A 20,224-nucleotide genomic window follows, 5' to 3' on the forward strand; every position below is an offset into this window, starting at 1 on the left:
AAGATTTTGTAATTCAGAGGGAGATAAACAAAAAAATTTCTAACAGTTCAGTATGTTAAGTTTACCTGGCTCACACTAATCAGAGAATGTTTTAGCTGGATTAAGGTCACAAAATATATTTCAAAATTGTGATTTACAAATATGAACATACAACTCCAGGGCACACAGCATACTTGGTATACTGTTTAAATTTCTCCACAGGAATAAGTGTACATCCTTTCACATACCAGATGACTGAAATCCATGACCGAACGTAACAACAAACCTAACATACAAACCCAACAGAAGAGTAGGTAAGTTTTCAGAAGTTAACTTTACTCTTTCAGTTTTCCCAATATTTTTCATAGAGTATTGATTTACTGTAACACTATTCACCACCAATACCTAGAGACATTACAGTCACTTCAGCTGAAGTCTTTGAAAGCCTTTTGTCATATTTAACTGAGATATTACAAGATGAAACACATTTTCTACCTTTTTAATAACAAAGATATTGAAGTGATTTGCCAAAACAATTTACAACTGACAAAAACATTAGGCACACAGATACATGCATTATGGACCATGCATTTTCACACCAGTAAAACAGAGCTTTGGGGCAAAACAACTCTAAAACCTAGATTACTCAGGTATACCTTTATGGTCACAACACTAACAGAGATAATGAGACATCATTCTACATATAAATAAAAACACTTGTCATCTTTCAAGTATTTTATTTTAGTACTTTTAAATATGTTTTAATACAACAAAGATATAAAACAATATATTAATTCAATCTGAGTTTAGAATCAAAACAATATTTACTTATTTACAGTACTTGCTTTAAACTTTACTGCCATACCTTCTAGCCATTAGGTAATACTACTTTCTCTGTCAGAACAAAATTGAAGTAACTGTTCAGTGTGAAAAGCTATGTTTCTACATCCCTATTATGTTAAGTACCATGTACAATGCAGTCTGTGATTTCTCACAATTGAGAAATTTCTTGTATTTGACAGAACTGAACTGAAAGAGCAAAACTAAGTTACAGTTAGTCTTTCTAACTACACAGTCACTGGGCTAATAGGTCAGATTATTGTGTTCCACATTTATCATCTTAAATTCTTACACACCTATTACAAACTGGTTTTAAAAATGTGCATGTCACTGAATTATGTACATAATACTCACTGCAAATTTCTTAAGATACAAATTATAAGTATGCAGAATACTGCTATATGGAAAGTTTAGTGTTCACAATACTATAGCGTTTGAGGAGTTGTGAAAGGTTTTTTGGTGTTTATTCATCATATAATGAACTAGACATCAGTAGGTTCACTCCAAAGGACTTTTTTTTCCCCAGAAATACTGTTTCAGTTAGAATACTGACAATGTCAAAGATACATCAGAAATAGTAATCTGTATGAATCATCAGTGGTCTATCAATTAACCCTTGATTGATAAAGTCTACATGCACAAAATGATTCAGACGGTAAACTGGCTCACTGCTAGCACTTCTGCCAAATATACTTCCATCTTGACACAACTATGATGGTTTTTGTAGTTACAGGTCAAGTTTCTATAAAAGTATCCTAGTTTATTCAAAAAATCCAGAAAAATCAATATTGTCTGTAAATTATTGCAAATTCTCACCAACTCTTCAGTAGAAACTACATGGACAGCATGAAAAGCTATCATAGTTGTTATATTTTTGTTATACTCCAGGTCCACAAAATCTACTTGTTTTGCTTAAGACATCTGCTATTTCTTCAAATGCATATTTAATGATTAAGACTCAGCTCCACAACAGTTTTGGTGCTTGAAAACTTAGTGGACTTTCATGTATCAAAAAAGTAGCTAAATAGTAATGAACAGGTGTACCACTAAGTATGCAAGCACTGCTTAAAAAATCCAAGTAGATACTAACTGTTGTAAGAGACTGGTACTGATGTCCAAGTTCAAACCTTCCCTCTTTCCCTTCAATACTCTTTTTGGCACATGAGACACAGACATACAGAAGAGTACAGGAATCTGTGCTTTTATCCTCATTGAAGGGTTTCAATACTTCTAAATAACCTTAACATGCTTGCATCAAAAAAAAAATATTTTTTTTTTCTTAAATCATTTAACTGACTCTTGCTTCTTAAAGCAGCTAACTATGAAGGAGTTTTTTTGATGCTTTTTTTTTTTTTTTTTTTTTTACAGATTTATTCCCTCAGAACCCAGTTAAGTGGTAGTTTCTTTGAAATTCTACTGGAATGTTTTTTTCTATAGTAGAAGGGAGCAGGGGGGAAATAATGGAAAACCAAAAAGGAAGTGACATTACCTATTCTTATTACTGTAGCAGTATACCACGCACAGCATGCACTTGGCCTTATCCAAGAAAATGCTTAAACTAAAATGCTGACCCTTCCAGAAGTCAAAAATATTTAGTGATTTACTTAAAGTGTATCATTTGCTTCATCACAAGCAGTATACTTACAGGATCCAATTCTTGCTAGTCTTGGACATTTACAAACTTCAGGCCTACCTACATTTCTGTACCAACACTGTATAAGTGTTATTTTGTTTGCCAAAGGACATGAAGATAATTAGCATACATGGAAGTTTTGTATATCACTATTTAAGAACAGTTGTAGGAACCTTGCTTAAAGATCCTTCCATAAGCTTTTGTCAGCGTAACCAGAATTTGCTAAAACACACATATATATGAAAGCCTAATTTCTGTATGCAGGTGTAACGTCATAAACCCACTAGTTTAGGGGATCTTCCAGAAAGGAAAAAAATAAAGGCAAAAAGTTTAGAAAAACTATTATAAAAAGCTGTGGCATAAGGTACAACCAAAAAAAAACCGACGGGGGGGAGTGCCTATGTCTCTATCACTTGCGGGTATGTGCATACATATCCCCAAACATAATGATAAGGAAGAGCTCCAAACAACTGTCAAGTCTCAAATATTGCTAGATTTGCTAGGCTACCAAAAATATGTGACCCTCCCCTTCTTTTGTATATCCAGAGTTACTCAGTTAAGACTTTTCCACTTTATTAGTTCGTGCACTTTGTAGTACTAGACTAATGTTAGACACTTGCACTTGCTGGAATAACACAATAATTAATTCATTACTCTGAATTCAGATTATGTGTCCACTCCCACAGACCACAGAAGATGACTTTGGACAAAATAAGCACAGCAAGTTAAAGGACAGCAAAAAGACTGGTGCATGAATGTAAGGGAGAAGGGCAACCCTAAACATGCTTATCACTGAATCCAAGGCCCAACGATGCTCTGCTGCCTTGAGTGTTTGACAGCAGCAAAGCTGCTGCAAAATGCTTCTAAAACACCGACTCTTTAAAAAGGAGGTACAGAATTTTAAGCCTGTCAGTTACTTGCAACTTGTTTCCATCTAATTAACAATAAAGCTTACATTACCAACTTTACAGGCTGACCTGTGCTCTTTTGCATGTGAGATCGGATTTTTCTAGTTTCTATGAATTTCAAGCTTTCTTCTTGCATGCTTATAGACAGACAAAATGAACTTCCAAAATAGATGAGGACAATTATCCTGTCAATGTTTTAGTCTGCTTCAATGCTCACAAAATCAACCTCTGTGTATTACTTATCTTGGATTCAGATATTTAGCATCAAGGGAAACAACACAAAAGAACAAGTTTCCTTTAAAAAACACTGATAGGCAATGCTGATTTAAAACATGGATTTACTGAACAGAATTTGAAAAATTAAGTTAGAACAAAGAAAGAAGCCTTATGTTTCAAAGTATATGAACTTCATTTTTAAAAAATAGTATTGAAATGATAGCTTTACTTCATGTAAACATTGTTACACTGGGCTGTACTTGAAAATTCTGCATGTCTAAGTTGCAAAATAATTTTTCAGTTTAGACACAGCTATGCCAGTTAGCAGTGACATGGTTCTTTTCAGAATCAACAGCTTAGCAAGTTTAACTGCATACCTCTCCACATGTTATAACTCAGAATACAATCCTGCACATCCTGAGAACGGATGTTTCCTAGAGTTTAAAAAAATAGCATGTGTGTGCATTGCAAAGGCAAATATAAATTAATAGAGCTCTTTAATTATAAAGTCTCAAGAGGAATGTTCAAATTACCTTTCTGATTTCAGAAAGGTAAGAACAGCAAATGAAAAGTCTAAATCTTCCAGAATATTTTCTCTTTTTTTTTTTTTTCCTTAAGTGTAAGCCCCAGTTTGGACGGGACAGCAAGAGCTGTCAGTCAATGTCAGATTGAACAATACAGTATTAAACCTGCAAGTTTGCTAAAACATTGGAATGCTACAAATATAAAAGTCTGCCAAATAGTACAAAGTATGTGTGCTCAATACAGTTGGCAGAGATACTCTAAGATGGAAAATTCCTCTGTGAAATTAAGTTACAAAAGTAATATACTATGAAGAGCGGAAGATAGTCAAGTTAGTACAATCCAGGTTTATAAAAGGAACACAATACAGCGAGGAGCAGCCCACAGTAGGTTACAGGCCTCCAAATACAGACTGTCTTGAGAAATTCCAAAGGGATTCTTTTCCATGCAAACATTGTGGCCACTAAGTCAGCTTGTACCAAGCTGGAAGTGTTTTGTATACTTTCCTAGGCTGACTTTTGCCCATACCACCTATTCTGAAGTTGCAATAACCAAATTTAAAGGTCCATACCATTTTTATGTTTTGCACCTTTTACCTATCAGTTTTCATTTAGCGTAACTCTAATTTAAAGTCTCTACAGCCAACATTAGTATTGTCTCCTTACAAACCACCACATAAGAGATCACCGTGTCAGCTTTGCTTAGGCATTACGGACAAGGAGCGTTGATTTGGGGGTTTTGGGGGTGTTTTGTTCTATTTTTTTTTTTCTTTTAAACAACCAAAACTTAACTGCTTATGGTACTTTTATCTTCAGTGTAATAAATGAGCAACTTAAAGTAAGAACTAGTCTCTTTTCATATTTGTTAGAAGAACATACACTGTGTGTGTTTATATATATATATAAACAAATATACTGCGTGTATATATATATCCACAGATATTCAACACTGTTGACACCAGAGTGCTAAAACATACATCAATATGAGCACTATTTCCAATACTCACTATTATTACTTTTCCTGAAAGAGTTACTACATGCATTTTCCCCATCCATTTATGGGACAGTAAGATATATGAAGATAACTGTTCTGTTTTTCCAATGTTAAAGAGCTGCTCCTAAAAAGCATGCACAGGTTTGGATACAAAGCAATTAAAACCACACAAAAGTTATTTTGTGGCTTTAAACTCACTAAAGCTAAATTAACTTTACTTTCAGTGGATGTAGCATTTACTTTAACTCATTTATTTAAACACAAAAGGGAAAACTTCAAAGTGCTAGAACAACCATACAGACAACTGATACACTAGACTAAATAAGCTCTCATTAAAAAAAAACACATCATCACTGCACAGCCACAGGGCAGACCTTCAGTTTTGGCAACCTGTATGCAGACCGCTTACACTGTCAATTATACTTTAAGACTTGTTATTTCACAGTTAAGAGACCCTTTTAGCAAGGAGCTACACTGCCTTCTTCATATGACACAGTACTCCTCAATCTTTAAGTATACACAGAGTTTGTTTTGAATTTATGACTGTTTTAAAGAAAGTCTTCATAAAGTTCTAATTTTTTAGTCAGTATATGTAAAGGCTGGCATGTCAGATAATGGAGAGTATTTGGACCTGTAAGGGGTATATTATATTCAGTACAAGCATGTATTTGAGGTTAAAGTTACATAAACATTCACATAGAACCTTACTAAGGGTAACAGTATTCTGGTTCATATTCATGGTTCACTGATGGCCTTTACTAGTCCCTGCATTGTTTTCTATTTTAGCAACAAGAAAACAAAACACATCCCTGTAAATTACGGGAAACCCCATTTTATGGCTAAGAATCTAAGAAACAAGACAAGAAGGAGGTGGTCACGGAGTGAAAAATGTTATTTTACATCCCCCTGCAGCTAGCCTTGTAGGATCTTAGTCATAATGCTTCATGAGAATCTGAACTGACCCACACGCTCTTCAGCCAATCAATCTTTTCAGTATAGTAGGTTTTGAAAAGGGCCAGCAATATTCATTGGGAACAGTACCATTAACATTGCATTCAAAAAAAGAAAACATCGGAAACCAGATCCTTGCTCTCCTACTCTGTTGATATGCTCTAGTATTAGCCAACGTATGGTAATACAAAAAGAGTCTTGTAGTGATGTAAAAGGCAATGAATACGTCTATAGAATAATGTTCATGTGCAGCCAAAATGAAGAAGATTCCAAAGAGATTCAGGACCCAGGACAAGGTGTGCAAGAAGTTCCAGCTCCTTGGTGTATCTAGGAGAAAACAGAAAGTGACTAACCTTGACTGTCTCAAAAATATGGGTTATTACAAAATCCAGGTCTAGACATTGCAAGTTTTTGTACAGAATTTTCATCCAAACATGTGATGAAGTTACTGTCTTCATCTGGAAATATTGTTTATGTCTACAGGTCCAATAAATCCAATGAAAACAACCACACAAGTTATAAATGTCTATCACTTCATGACTTCATTTACAAATACAGCTGTTACACATTTCTGGATTAACAGAGCATCCTAAAATGGTTTAGGACCATGTAAAGCAGAATTTTTTGTTCAACCAACTTCTTTTAATGAAAATCATGCCTTTTCCATGTAATAAGGGGAAAAACATCATAAAGCATACATAACTCTCTTATTGCAGTCATTCCACCATAGGTGAATTCAAACTATCTTAGCTTGCCAAATGTACCAAATCACACTTCGTATTTACAGAAGAGCACTATTGTTTCATATATTCTCAGTCATTATCATGTTTGGTATTTTGGCTTTATGGATGATACTAAAGGTACAGCCACCTAGATGGGTATTTTGCCTGATAGGGGTCAGTGGCCGATACCTAGGGAAATGTTCAGGACTGACAATCCTAAGTATCTTCCCTAGTATTCTCCTAGTAGCAAGCTAGAAAAACTTTCTAATTTTCTTGGCTCACATGGTCTCTCAAGTGTGTCCTATTCATCCTTCCATTAATCTAGGTGGTGGTGTTCCTTTCATGTCAAGCGAACAATCACAAACCTGAGAAAGAGCACAGCAAACTCAGTTTATATTTCTTTGCTTAAATGTTACACTCTGAACTTTTTGAGAAAGTAAAGCAACAGCTATTCTTAATACTTGCAAGACATTTAAATATTTACACTCTTGCACCCTTGGTTGACAACAAGCAGTACATATTCTTAACACTTAAGGACATTTAAGTATTGACACTCTGTACTTACATTCTGTGACAAAGAAGTTGAGCATGGTCAGGACGACAGTGTGGCCACTGAACATATAATCTCCACATGTATGTACTCCAGTCAGAGTCATTCCAAAGCCACTCCATATTGCAAATGCCCGCTGGAGTTTTGCCCAAACATTGCCATACAACTAAAAGACAGCAACATTAACCTTTAGTTAAGTTCCAAACCCAATGCCTGAGCAGTATGTTCTTAAAGTTAACTGTATAGCACTATGTACGTTTAATAACATTTATCGTGTTGGGTCTTTTATTAAAATGCAGGTTAGCACATCACTGGATTTTATTTTGGTAGTGAGTCAAATTAGTAACTGCAATTACTAATTGTATTCATCATACCTCTGCCTCTGATGAATACTGGAATTTAGAACAAGTATTTTGTTGCAAGTGATTTATGTACAGTCTGCCACCTGTTTTTGAATATATTCAACATCTCAATGCATCACTGTCCAGCTTCCGACATATTCAGCTCAAACCTCTTCTAACTAAAAGTTAGGATAAAACCATAAAAATCCCATGTTCTATGGGTATCCCTTATTAGAAGGGGTGAAATAATAACAGCGTGGGGTTTTTTTTCAAAAGCACACATCCAACAAGACAAACAATTACTCCACTTACAGCATTTCTCCATTAAGTCAGTATCTTAAGTGCACACTTCTCTGATGTATTCTCTCCGGTTTACATTATGAAATATTCTGAACAGCCTTCCCCAAGTAACTATCTCCTCTCCAAAGTGGCAAGTGCTTCTAAGACCCCTAAGGATGCTTGCCTGCGTACTGATAGTTAATGAAGGGGTGTGGAGGGGAACAGGAGAGAAACAGCACTGTTCTTACAAACACACACTTAACATTATGGTCACAACAATCTTAATCATATCTTAAATAAAGTTTTAAAAAAGGAAACAAGAAAAATAATTTTAAGTTTTTACCTTTCCAGTACACTGCAAGTGCTGGCCTGGCACAGAGAGTGAGGTAACAAACATTGTAATGCAACGTAGTAAGAATACTGTCCCCATGAGGCTGCACAGCCTTCGCAGAAGTATAGATCTGGGAAATGTACATAGGAACTGATTTCAAGAATTCTAATAGATTGTATTTTTAAATCAGGAAAGTTATGATAAAAACATTTCCCCACACTCCAACTTAGTCCCATGAAGTTCCTTCATCATTGCTGCATGCTTCACAGTAAAAAAAAATTTTTTTTTTTTTTTAAGTAGTACTGCAAAGATATAGTTCCACAGAACAGAGTGAGACACTGTAGCAGGCTTACTGTGACCAAAAGGTACAACTACACTCCTCTGAAGCTATACTTGTACTAGCTTTGGCACTCATACCTTCCGTTGGCAAAGTGATAAAAATCAACAAACTGGTAAAAATTTAACTTAAGATACACATGCACACAAAAAGGTTTTCTACCCTTTGGTGACAGCAAGCTGCTAGGCTGGCTCAGTCATCCTGTGAAATTTCATTCTTGTAGGATTTTCTTACTGTACAAAATTGTTACAGTATGAGAGTATATACTGACATTCTCTGAAATGCATACATTCTGAAGGAAATGACATATAAATCTGGTAGAAAAGTAAATTCAGATTACTCCTTTGTAAGATTCACGAGTCACCATTCTTGATTAAATCCTCCCTAATCCATTTTAACAGAACATATTAGAAGCTTACAAGATTCTTATTGAATGGAAAGTCTTAAACAATCATAATAAATTCTTGTTACAGTCCTTTCTCTGAATTAATTTGAATTTTACATATTGTATATATATTTATATATTGTATATATTGTACCTGTGCTTGTGAAGCAGAAGAACCAGCAGCCAAATGTAGCAAAGAATTACGCCGCATACTTCAGTCATAGCAAAAGCCCATGGTATCCTAGGGACGCTAAAAAAAAAAAAGGATGAAGCAAGAAAGTTAACTTAAATTACCAAGGCTTAATTTTTCTTTCTAGTCTCAATATTGAGAATAAAGGCATATAAAGTTCTAACTACAGAACTAACTTGCATTAATCTGACAATAGTTTAAACTACAACAAAAAATTATTTTGTTAGACTGAATAAGAATTTGAATTCATTTTTAATTACATTATCTCATTTCTAATAATGTATTTTCAGCAGACATTTACCCAGAATTCACTGACAAAGAAAATCTCTAGTATGCTCTCTTAATTTACATGTGTGATTTACTAACAAGGTGTTCCTCTAACATTGCTTCCCAACCACCTTTTCCATTCTGACACAAACTTGCATCACGTCAGTTATGCTGCTTATGCTTATAAGAATGCCATGTCCACACAATTAATGAAATGCTGCAAAGCCTAAAATCCTAAATACTTGTAATGAAGTAGAACTGCACAGGAAACTTAGGAAAAAATAAAAGTTGTTTTCCAAGTTAGATTTCAGTGATAACCACTATATGCAAACCTTTTAGCCTTGCTTGTCAAAAGATTTAAGATTTTCTTGCACACATATGGCACCAATAACAATTTCCACTCTGCAATTTCACCAAAATACAGATCAACAGATTTCAGGAGGCTGCTTCTCCTAGTTTTGTGTTCCCTGATACAAAGGGGTAGCAAAGCGCTGCTCAAATGCTGGCTTTGTAGTAATCCCCTTGCATTGTTTTGTGAGCTGCTGCTTTCTGACGTCCCCCATCCTCCTGCCACTGAATACGTGGTACTGTCCCGGGAACAAAATCCAGTAATGCCATAGCTCCCGCTCTCTCTCCCCTCTTCCACTCTGCTGGATGTGGTCCATCCTTGCTGAGTTATATCTAAATTTATGGGGGATTCAGCAGTTACTCAAAAGATTAGACTCCTACTGACTTCATGAAAACCACTGATGAAAATGAAAGTGACTGGCAGGAACTAGGAGATCATGAAGACTGAACTCTTAGTTTATCTTGTATTTTAAAACTCTCTAAACAGTAAGTTCTCTATGGTGCAAGTGCACTTCCCCAAAGGGAGCATTTATCCTTTACTAAATCTGTAGTCAATGACTAGGAATTTCACCTTTGCTATTGTGTCTCTTTTCTGCCTGAAGTAGAACATGTTCTTTAAAAAACAAGCAGGTACTGTCTAAATCGCAGCAGTGTTTTAGTACACAGATACTCTACGGTTACAGATGCTGATCTATTCAGTCTACTTCAGAGTTTCTCTAAACCATCTTCAACAAGTTGACAGTGGGGAGGCAGCAAAAATACAGTATCAATGCTATCCCTTCCAATTTCCTTGCTCACTGGCAGACCAAAATATACACCGTCATCAAAACTTTTTCTATATCAAGACATGTTAAGCTTCATAGCAGCATCTGGATTTCAGAAAAAGTGTATGGCTGCTTACCGATACCAGCTGACCATCACTCTTTGTACCAGAATGAGAGGATGGACAAATTAACTCCTGTGTTGTCATTAGCTAAAGATATAGAATTTAATATAAACTAGGTAGAACAACAGCTCAATTTATTTACCCAAGAAGACTAAATCTCTGCATCTAACTGATGCCCATTTCAGTCTTAGCAGAACAGTTTACTACACTCTAATTACTATTTTGCAGAGGCATCTTCAAGAGCACACGAAACTTTGAGAATGAAGAAAAGACAGCCTATACTTTAACCATCAAGTTACTATTTTGTTTTAAAAGAAAATTTCTTACCTATCTAGAAAGATGTCTGGTAGAGGTGGATATGTTTGCATGTCAGGTACTCGCTCATGTACTATAACCATAACAAATGATGTAAAGCCAAACACTATGAAGACATACACACAACTTAAAACCGTTTTCCAATACTCGGGGTCCAGTCTTCGTGTAGGGTGTTTGTTTTTTCCATTTGCATATTGATACTGATCACCATTCAAGTCAGTAATTGGTCCGTCATAGTCCCGAGGTACTTCACCATTACAAAACCAATCTGTACCCTGCAGTGAACCAACACCTGGGCACGCTGTGCCAACATGACTATCGCTGTTGTAACCCAGCTCTTCTAGGACATCAATATGTTGCTTCTGTAGTTTGCGTATGGACAACATCAGCCTTTTGATATCCCCCAGGACTTTGATTTCCAAAGGAGGGGATCGTAAATCATACTCAGTAAGTGTCAGTAGTGTAATTCCATCTAGCCTGTGTCTATTGCACAGAACATCCACATATTCACAGAAGCCTTCTTCCTTCAGCCACTTGGCCACGTTCTTGGTAGTCCAACGTCGAATGCAAAGCTGGTTATTCCCTGCCATCATCCTTCTTGATCGACCAATAAAATTGACCTGTTACATATTAGGGAAAGAAATAAGACCTCAATGTTTAACGCAGATTATTGAAACACCAGTGTATTTTGTGCAATTTTAGATCCTTAATTAGCCAAAGGCTTAAAATACTTTTTATTCAAGAAAAACTAAATTATTTCACCTGTTCCTAACTAGAAATTTAAAGCTACCAAGAAGCACAGTATTTCCTAGATGTACCCAGTCGACTTTTATTCTTTTGTTAAAAAAATAAATCCGAGTTTGTTAATTACACTAGGCAATGAAAAACAAAGATTACTCTGTTTAAATACCAGATTAATCATTAGCCTTTTCCACTGTTTGCAGTTCATAAACTAAGAGAGAAAGTATAGCCAGCAACCATGTAAAACTGAATTAAAGCTAAAATAATACATTACAGGTCCAATACATTCCGCTGTTTTAAAATATATACTGAAGCTTAGGTGCCATGACATTCCCCACCCCTCCCCAGCAAACCTAGGACTAGCTATCTACAATAATATTGACCTGAGGCATCTTAGTTGTATGCTGATGGTGCAGCCATCATATTTCTATATTTGTTTGATCTCAGTAATTTAGATGCTTATTATATTGTGAATCCTTTAAAATATTCAGCTTTCAAAATAACATTGCTAGAAATTAAGCACTAGCTTTAATTCCAAAGCATCTTCAAAAGTGATGTGGTAATAGATAACGTAACAACACACCAAAACCAGAAAAGATGTATTCTCTTCATACAGATTTCTCAGTAATTGTTTTCTTGACTCTACAATATTGTTTGAATGAAGGCAAGACATCTCAGCAACATTTTAGTCACATGGAGGTGACGAGTCACCAGAATAACTTAGAACAACCACCAGAAAAAAGTTAACCACAGAACGTTACGTGGAATACATGAAAAAACTTTGACAGGCTACCAGTATGTAAAAGTAATAAAAAGCTTATCCAATATTTAAGACCCACAGCAGTACAGAATGGATTTATGCATAATTTATATTTGGTGGCTTATGTACAGCTACCATCTAAGAAACAGCTACAATTTCACAGCTCCTTTGTACTCAAAAAATGTCTAATTAACTAGAATGCTTCAATCATGCCAACCAAATCTCAGAAAATACAACATAGTACAATACACTAGTGCCACATACATCATTCAAGATTTTCAGAAGGAAAGCATCTAAACAGTCTATTTAATCTATTATTTAGCTTCTGTATAAACAGGTACTCAAACCCATCATGAATATTCAACAGAGTTTTACATCTTTTTCAGGGACACAGCTCTTCCAAAAACAGAGGTTCTTTGCTTCTTACTTCTCTTTTTAAAGAGGTACTGTACCTATTGTTAGAAGTAGCTCTTATAATAATTATGGGATGCAACTTTTTCTTCCAGCTTACATCTAATCTAATAGGACCACACACTATTTTGTTCTATATGAGAGACGATTCAATTTGTTCAGTGAGATTTCCCAGCAGTGCCAAAGAAACAGTTCAGAAGAAAAATGAGAAGAAAAAAAAAGCCAACAAACTTGCCCTTCTAAAAGAATTAAGGGAGTGGTACTTATGAAGATATTCTCTCTCTGCAGTGGATTGTATATTAACAACATGTACTAAATGCATAGTTTTAATTTCTCAAAACTCCATATACAGTCAATATGCATATAAGCTTTAATACCTTGATTTAAATAGTTGCCAAAACATCCACAAACCACTACTAGAATCTCTGCAGTTACTTTTCTCATTTCTATGTTATCTTACTATTTTTGAAAGTTTTCCTCAAAACAACTGTAACAACTACGTTGCTCACACAGCTATTAACAAGAGAAATTATGACATTTAATTTCTAATTAATGATCAGTTAATTGACCTTTTTTTGTACTACATTTTTATCTTACTCCAGTAAAACAAACAAACTTCAGTTGCTTATCTGGACTTCCAGTTTTCCTTACTCAGAGAAATACTGAAAAAAATTCTTAATCACAGCATTTTTTTTTATAACACTAATCATCACAAGTCTTCTAAAAAGCAATGAATTTAGACTCACCAAAAATACACTCAACTTACTGATTTGTCTTCTAACCAAAGCAACTTCTGAGGGAAAAGGCAGGAAACTCTCCCTAACCTACGAGAATTCACGTTCATTTGTCACAAGTCAAGTAGCCTAACACCAGGCTAGTGTTTCTTCATTTGGCACTGCAGGAATAAAAATCAACCCTTACCAAACATGCAATAAAAGTAACCTTAAAACACTGAGTAAGCATACCCATCAAAGGTCACTACTGAATGGGCTGGACCTGGGAGAAAGTCTACATTAATCTTAAGATGCATCTGATAGGACCTGCTCCTGTTTTTAAATGCTGTCAAAGACAAGACATTTAACCAACTGGAAAAGACAAAGAAATCAACAAAAGAAACAAGCACTTACACAAAATACGAACTCAAACCATTCCACACAGCTGGTAGCTAATTTCATCCCAACAGCAACAGTTAAGTTCAATTTTGATGACAAGGCAATTTCTTTCAACTCAGAAACTGCCTTCTCCTTCAGACTACTCATTTAGTGCCACTTTTGTAGTTTAAAGTGTAAAAGGCACTTTCCTTCATAGTCTTAGCACCTGGAATACAATACAGATCTCTGTGCCCAGCTGCTCCTGTTCATTTCTGAAGCCTAAGAATGCTACATAGCATTTCCAACACTACGAGTCTGCAACGCAAAACTGACTAACGTAGCAGAACAGATCAAGTCACCTACGTAACTGCACTTGTCTTCTGAAAGAAAGCAGCACTGGTAACTACTCTGCCTTCCACATTACTGGTTTTATTGCTGAAACCAAATAATGGATAACATTATTTAATGATGAATAACACATGTGAGCAACACAGAGCAAGCACAGACTTAAGCGTCAGAGGGCAAAATATACTTTTCGCCTGACATCAGCAATGTCTGGTAGCTAGCTGGCTGATTACTTTCCTGCTACTGTGACTTTATACTTAGTCAGCTCATCAGCAGTACGTATCATGTGTCCCGTTTCCCTTTTTCCTTCCCTGGCCTTTCAATTAACAGCATGAACACAACTGAATATGAACTTGATTCGCATATGTAAAAATATTTTTTTTAAAAAAGAAAAATGTTACTTTATGAGCCATGAACATTTCTACAATTTGGTTAGGGCATTTTAAGAAATCAGATGCCTCTGAGAGCATCTGTTAGCTGTAGCTGTTAGCACATATTTTTCCTAGATGTATATTTAAATATGGAAAATTAATCTCTCTCAAAATTATTATCCACAATTCTACCATGTCTTCCTCTACTGAATTACTGCCAGTCAACCATTAAGTCCCTAACTTTCCCAGCATACAGACTTTGAGTCAGTATACTGAGGAAAAAATGTGGAAAGTTGAATATGATTATCACTACTCTAGCCAAGGAAAAGTATCATTACTATCACACTAACATTAGGCTGCAATCTTGTTACAGAAACCACACTTGATTACACCAGAATCGTAGCTGAAGGGTTAAATAAGATCCTAGTTATGTCCGCAGCAGTTCACAGAATGCTGAGTGGATTTGTTTATTCCAGACACGCATGCAAAACTCTACTGGCACCATTACTGCTTCACCACCCACCTTCATGTGCCTGGGAGAGCCTGTAGCTCTCCTTGCTGACATGCCTCGACTTTTTTTCTCCAGCTAGATTCAATTCTCACTATCCTTGAAAAGAATTTTAGGAAGGACACTGAAGAATCATCAGATCTCAAGTGATTTAACCTACATTTCTCTGTGGAAGGTTTCAAGCTGAAGTTTGAATATAGGCAATTCCAACTCAGCCCCTCCTTCGCTGGGTCCACAGGCCTAGGAGCACACCTTGGGGGAAAAGTTTTACTGTACAAAGGCTGCTGGTTCACAATGTGGACAAGACCCAGGTTTGAGGCCTTGGCTCCCAACACAAAGAAGCCATACACAAAAACGTGCGCTGAGTCAGCCTGCAATAATAAGGCTACTGTCACATACCAACTTAGGAATGCTCTGCTGGAAAAAGAACACACAGCACTGCCTTTGTTACACATCAAGTCTCAAATACTCTGCTGACTTGTATCAGAAGCTTGTCATTTGCTCTTCCTGAAAACTCTAAATTCTTCAGTGCTTGTTTAAAGCTAATAGGGTTTAATACAATAGCTACCATGCTATACATAAAACTGATCAAACCCAGCAAAATGCCCACTACGAGACCAAAAAATTGGGTGTTCTCCTGAAGCAAGCATACAACTTAAAATGCAGAAATATTCCTGTAGAACTTGCATTCAGTTTTACTTGGTGACTTTGCTATCAGAGCTGTTTCATAAACATTTCTAGTTAGTGAGATTATCAGCAGTATTTTAACCGTACTCAAAGGTCTGAGTGCTATTTATGAAGGTAAGATAAGAAATCTCATAAAGTAACACTTGCTTAGTTAATCGTATGTCTTAGGTTTTAAACCATCAAGATGTGCTTTTCAAGAATTATTCACTTAAGTGCTGCATTGTGGAAAATATAGAACTGATACTGTGAAATCAAAGATCAGCTCTATATGCTTAGAAGAGTCTGCTGGAACGCCTCCATGCAAAACTGACAGCAGCTACTACAGAAAGTCCTGAAAGCTAAACATATTTGTCTTAAGAACCACTAAGTGCAGTTACATAACTGCAGCAAGCTGAAGAGAATACACACTGCTCCCTGACTTTTACACCTCATTAAACCAAATGGGTTGTACTATACTTGAGTGAACACTAAGAGCGCTCAACTACTGATCTACTTACCAGCTAACAAAACATATTTTATCCTACCACCCTAATTCAAGGCACACACAAGTGATTTTTAAACAACTGATCAAGTACTCCACCACTTACCTTAGGATGTAATTTACAGTATTAACATTTGTACAAGATCTCAAGCATATCACGTGCTCAATATGAAGTGTCAAGTATTTTTTCCTCCAACTTCAAGAAACAGTATATCCATCTCCTAACAAAATGTTTGCTGCTCTTTATCCTTATACAACTTGGCAGTAAAACAATTCAGGTTTGCTTTTCCCCTTTCATTTCTTTCTTTTCTTCCCACACCCCCATCTTAGGATAGAAATAGGGGAAGACATGAACAAACTCTCCATCCAAATCAATACCAGAACAATATCTGAAGTGAAAGTGTGTTTGTTCTTGCTCTCCACAATCATTTACAACCTCATCTTTCCGGTCTAGTGAAAATCTAGAAGTCTTCTTCATTTTAGATGCATTAAAATAAATAAGAAATAAATAAACTTTTTAAAGTTATGTGATTATCAAATAAACATCTGTAATCTAATATGGCTCATATATATTATACGGGCTGCCAAACTGAGCTCTGTACAAAGAAAAGTGATAATATAGAGGCTAACAGACTGCAAACCCTAGGCCAAGCTGGGTTTTTAATTGTATACTACCAAAAAAAACCCCAGCCAGCAAAAAGAAGATCACATAGAACAGAAATCAAGATAATTTAAAATTCTTGCTCTCTACAGATCTACAGAATGTTTCCTTCACATCTAAGTAGGACTGTCGCAACAAACTTACGAAACTTCCCTAAGAATTTCCTTTCACTGGGTATAAAAATCACTTTGCCCCAATCCTGCAAGTCAATTCCACCTTTTTTCTATATTACAGAAAGCAAAAGGAAGAACCAAACCACGGGAATTTCCTCACCTCTGGTATTCAGCAAGAGGCACCCCCTCCCAAACATGAGGGATATTTAAATGCCAGGAAATGTCTTGCTGAGCTCTTGCCACTCCAGAGCGAAGCACAATCACAGACACCATACCCAGCTGCACTAGGGAGCTCTGTGGAAATGGAGCATACTCAGCGCAAGTGAAATCCTCCATCACGTCGTCTTACGACGCAGCTCGTGTGTTGAGTTTTTATAAAATTAGTTTTGCAAACTGAAGCATCAAATATAAAACCATGAGACCATTTCAATTCCAATTACAAACTGATAAACGTGAACATTAGAATTGGCTCTCATTTGCCTCGTCTTCCATTAACTTATAGAGCTGAATAAACCTACCCTTTTGAAATATTTTTTTTTTAAATAGCAATCAGCAATCATTAAGTGATTAGTATGTGAGGCCACCTAATGCATCAACAATATAGATTTGAGAGACTGAGTGGGTGACAGTTCCTGCAGAATTTCGGCTTTCTAAACACACTCGGGCCTTAAACTCACACAGACAGACTCCTCCCTTTATACCTGAAACTCCAACAGCATGCATGCAGACCAGTGGCATGCTGCCTTGTTAATTCGCAAATCCTACATGCTCAAAAACTTTTTTACTCAACAATACCTTGCCCTCAGAAAACCCACCAGTTTTACACCACTGGCAGAGAAAACAGTAAAACAGCTGAATATCTGTTTTGCCCAGGTACAAGTGTTTCAATATCTGACTGTAAGACTGACAAAGTACTCGGCACCATTTCCAAAAACGATTCGTTTCCTGTGAAGGCTGACAGTGGAACGGGAAACCAAACGATTTCCCTCTCCTACCAGACTCTCTATAACGAAAAAGCACAGCAGCAGCACGCCCCCGACCTACCCGATATTTTTCCCATTCCTGCTCAGCACACCGCGGATCCTGCCACCTCTCCGACGAACACGTTCACACCCTGTCTGCTAATGAGGCTTTTTCCCTCGTTGATCACAGCCGAAGTAGAAAATTTACTAAGTTCTGAACGAAATCGACACAGCCAGGCACAAAGCCTAAACCACTTCATCCTCGCCACAGTAGACGAAATAACTTAAGCGAGAGACGCGCAGGATTTTTTAGTTTCTCAGCAAGCTGGTTTCCCCAGGAGCTGGCACCGACAGCCGAGAGCCTGCCAGCCCACGCGGGATGAGGGTCAGACCCCACGAGAGATGTGTCCGCACAAGATACGCGCATTAATTTCGGCGGAGCGGATTTTCGTGCAAACTGACAATCCGAGAGGCTTCCCCCCGCCACCCTGCGGTAGATGAAGCTGCCGCCGGAGCGAAGACGCCCTTTCCCTCCCGAGACCCGCGGAACCCGTCCGCAGCCCGGGGCGCGCACACGCTGCCCCCGGCCCCGCCGCAGCGCGGGCAGCTCCCGGGGACCCGGCCGCTCGACGGCGGGCGACCAGCGCCGGGGCGGCCCTCCGCGCCCCCGGCCGGCAGCGGGGCGGCCCCGGCGCCGGGCACCGCGCTCCGCCGCCGGGCGACGCCGGACTCCCGCAGGGAGAGGGGGGCGCGCCCCCGCACCGCGCCTCGCCTCACCTCACCTGCCGCCGCGGCTGCAGCGCTAAGTGGCGATGGCGCAGCGCCCGGCCCCAGAGCGGCGGCAGCGGCAGCGGCTCCTACGCGCCCTCCCTCTCTCCGGCGGCGGCGGCGGCGGCCACCGCCACCACCCCATCACCCGGCCGGAAGTGGGGGCCGCCAGCGCCTCGCGGGCGGCGGAAGGGGCGGGAACGGCGCGGGCGCCGCTTCCGGGAGGGGCCGCGGTGGCGGCAGCGGGGTGTGTGTCTGCTCACTGCGGCGCCGCGGCGCCCCGGCCTCCCGCCGGTCTCTGCCGTCCTCGGCGTAGTGCAGGGCCAGGCCGTGGGTGGTGGGTCCCTGCCGGGTTGTTACCGCGGGCCTTGCCGACACGGGCTCAGAGCACATACGGGATTCATAGAATCACAGAATGGTTTGGGTTGGAAGGGACCTTAAAGACCATCTCGTTCCACCCCCCCTGCTATGGACAGGGACACCTTCCACTAGGCCAGGTTGCTCAAAGCCCCGTCCAACCTGGCCTTGAACACTGCCAGGGAGGGGGCAGCCACAACTGCTCTGGGCAACCTGTGCCAGTGTCTCACCACCCTCCCAGGAAAGAATTTCTTCCTTATATCTAATCTAAATCTACCCTCTGTCAGTTTAAAACCATCCTATCACTACACTCCCTGATAAGACCCTCCCCATCTTTTCTGTAGGGTACTGGAAGGCTGCTATAAGGTCTCCCCGGAGCCTTCTCCAGGCTGAACAACCCCAACTCTCAGCCTGTCCTCACAATGGAGGTGCTCCAGCCCCCTGATCATCAGGGGCTGCTGCCCACTGGTGCCCTGCCTGTGCACTGAGCGGGGCCTCACTTCCCGGGCCTGCGGGCATGTTTACGCCCCAGCATCCATCCCTTCGTGAACCTCCCCACTGGGTGCAGGCCATACAGCACGTGAATGGCTCATTGAATGGCCACGACCCTGCACTCACTGGAATGTGGGTCTTTCGTATGTGGAAGTACAGTCACAACTCCTTCGAGCTCTATAAGAAACTCAAAATCTGTAAACAGTTGGCAGCATATTTTTTAGAAGTCATAAACCAAGAAGAGAATAAATCATCCATAATCCCCACAGAGATCAGCTGAAGGGGGAAGCAAGGGTATCTTGCTCTTCTGACTGAAGAACAGAACATGTCTAAACCAGGCTAAGGATATAAAACTGAACTCCTGAAAGATACTACAGTATATTTTTTTCCCAGTATGATCTTTTGTCCATCATTGGGAAGTACCTTAGTACAGCCTGGATGTGAGAAAGATGAAGGTTTTCAACTACACTAAATAGGATTTTT

At 38.6% G+C, this 20,224-nt stretch overlaps 1 protein-coding gene across 5 annotated transcripts; it reads right to left on the reverse strand.

Moving 5' to 3' along the window:
• Positions 1 to 294: 294 nt before the first annotated feature.
• SAMD8 (sterile alpha motif domain containing 8) lies at positions 295 to 19,064 on the reverse strand. 5 transcript variants are annotated; one of them, XM_074874574.1, is made up of 7 exons: positions 18,207 to 18,712; positions 17,323 to 17,456; positions 11,006 to 11,613; positions 9,142 to 9,237; positions 8,278 to 8,395; positions 7,330 to 7,480; positions 295 to 6,369 (listed from the first exon to the last, which is right to left on the reverse strand). In XM_074874574.1, the coding sequence occupies exons 3-7, from the start codon at positions 11,584 to 11,586 to the stop codon at positions 6,065 to 6,067; spliced, it is 1,251 nt and encodes a 416-aa protein (XP_074730675.1). In that variant the 5' UTR covers positions 11,587 to 11,613; positions 17,323 to 17,456; positions 18,207 to 18,712; the 3' UTR covers positions 295 to 6,064. The 5 variants fall into 5 exon arrangements, with proteins under 5 accessions (XP_074730675.1, XP_074730673.1, XP_074730674.1 ...); XM_074874576.1 differs by lacking the exons at positions 17,323 to 17,456; positions 18,207 to 18,712 and adding exons at positions 7,047 to 7,129; positions 18,907 to 19,064 and having other exon boundaries at positions 6,275 to 6,369; XM_074874572.1 differs by lacking the exons at positions 17,323 to 17,456; positions 18,207 to 18,712 and adding an exon at positions 18,907 to 19,064.
• Positions 19,065 to 20,224: the final 1,160 nt, after the last annotated feature.

Source organism: Strix uralensis, chromosome 7, assembly GCF_047716275.1.
Source record: "Strix uralensis isolate ZFMK-TIS-50842 chromosome 7, bStrUra1, whole genome shotgun sequence".
In the NCBI taxonomy this organism is placed as follows: domain Eukaryota; kingdom Metazoa; phylum Chordata; class Aves; order Strigiformes; family Strigidae; genus Strix; species Strix uralensis.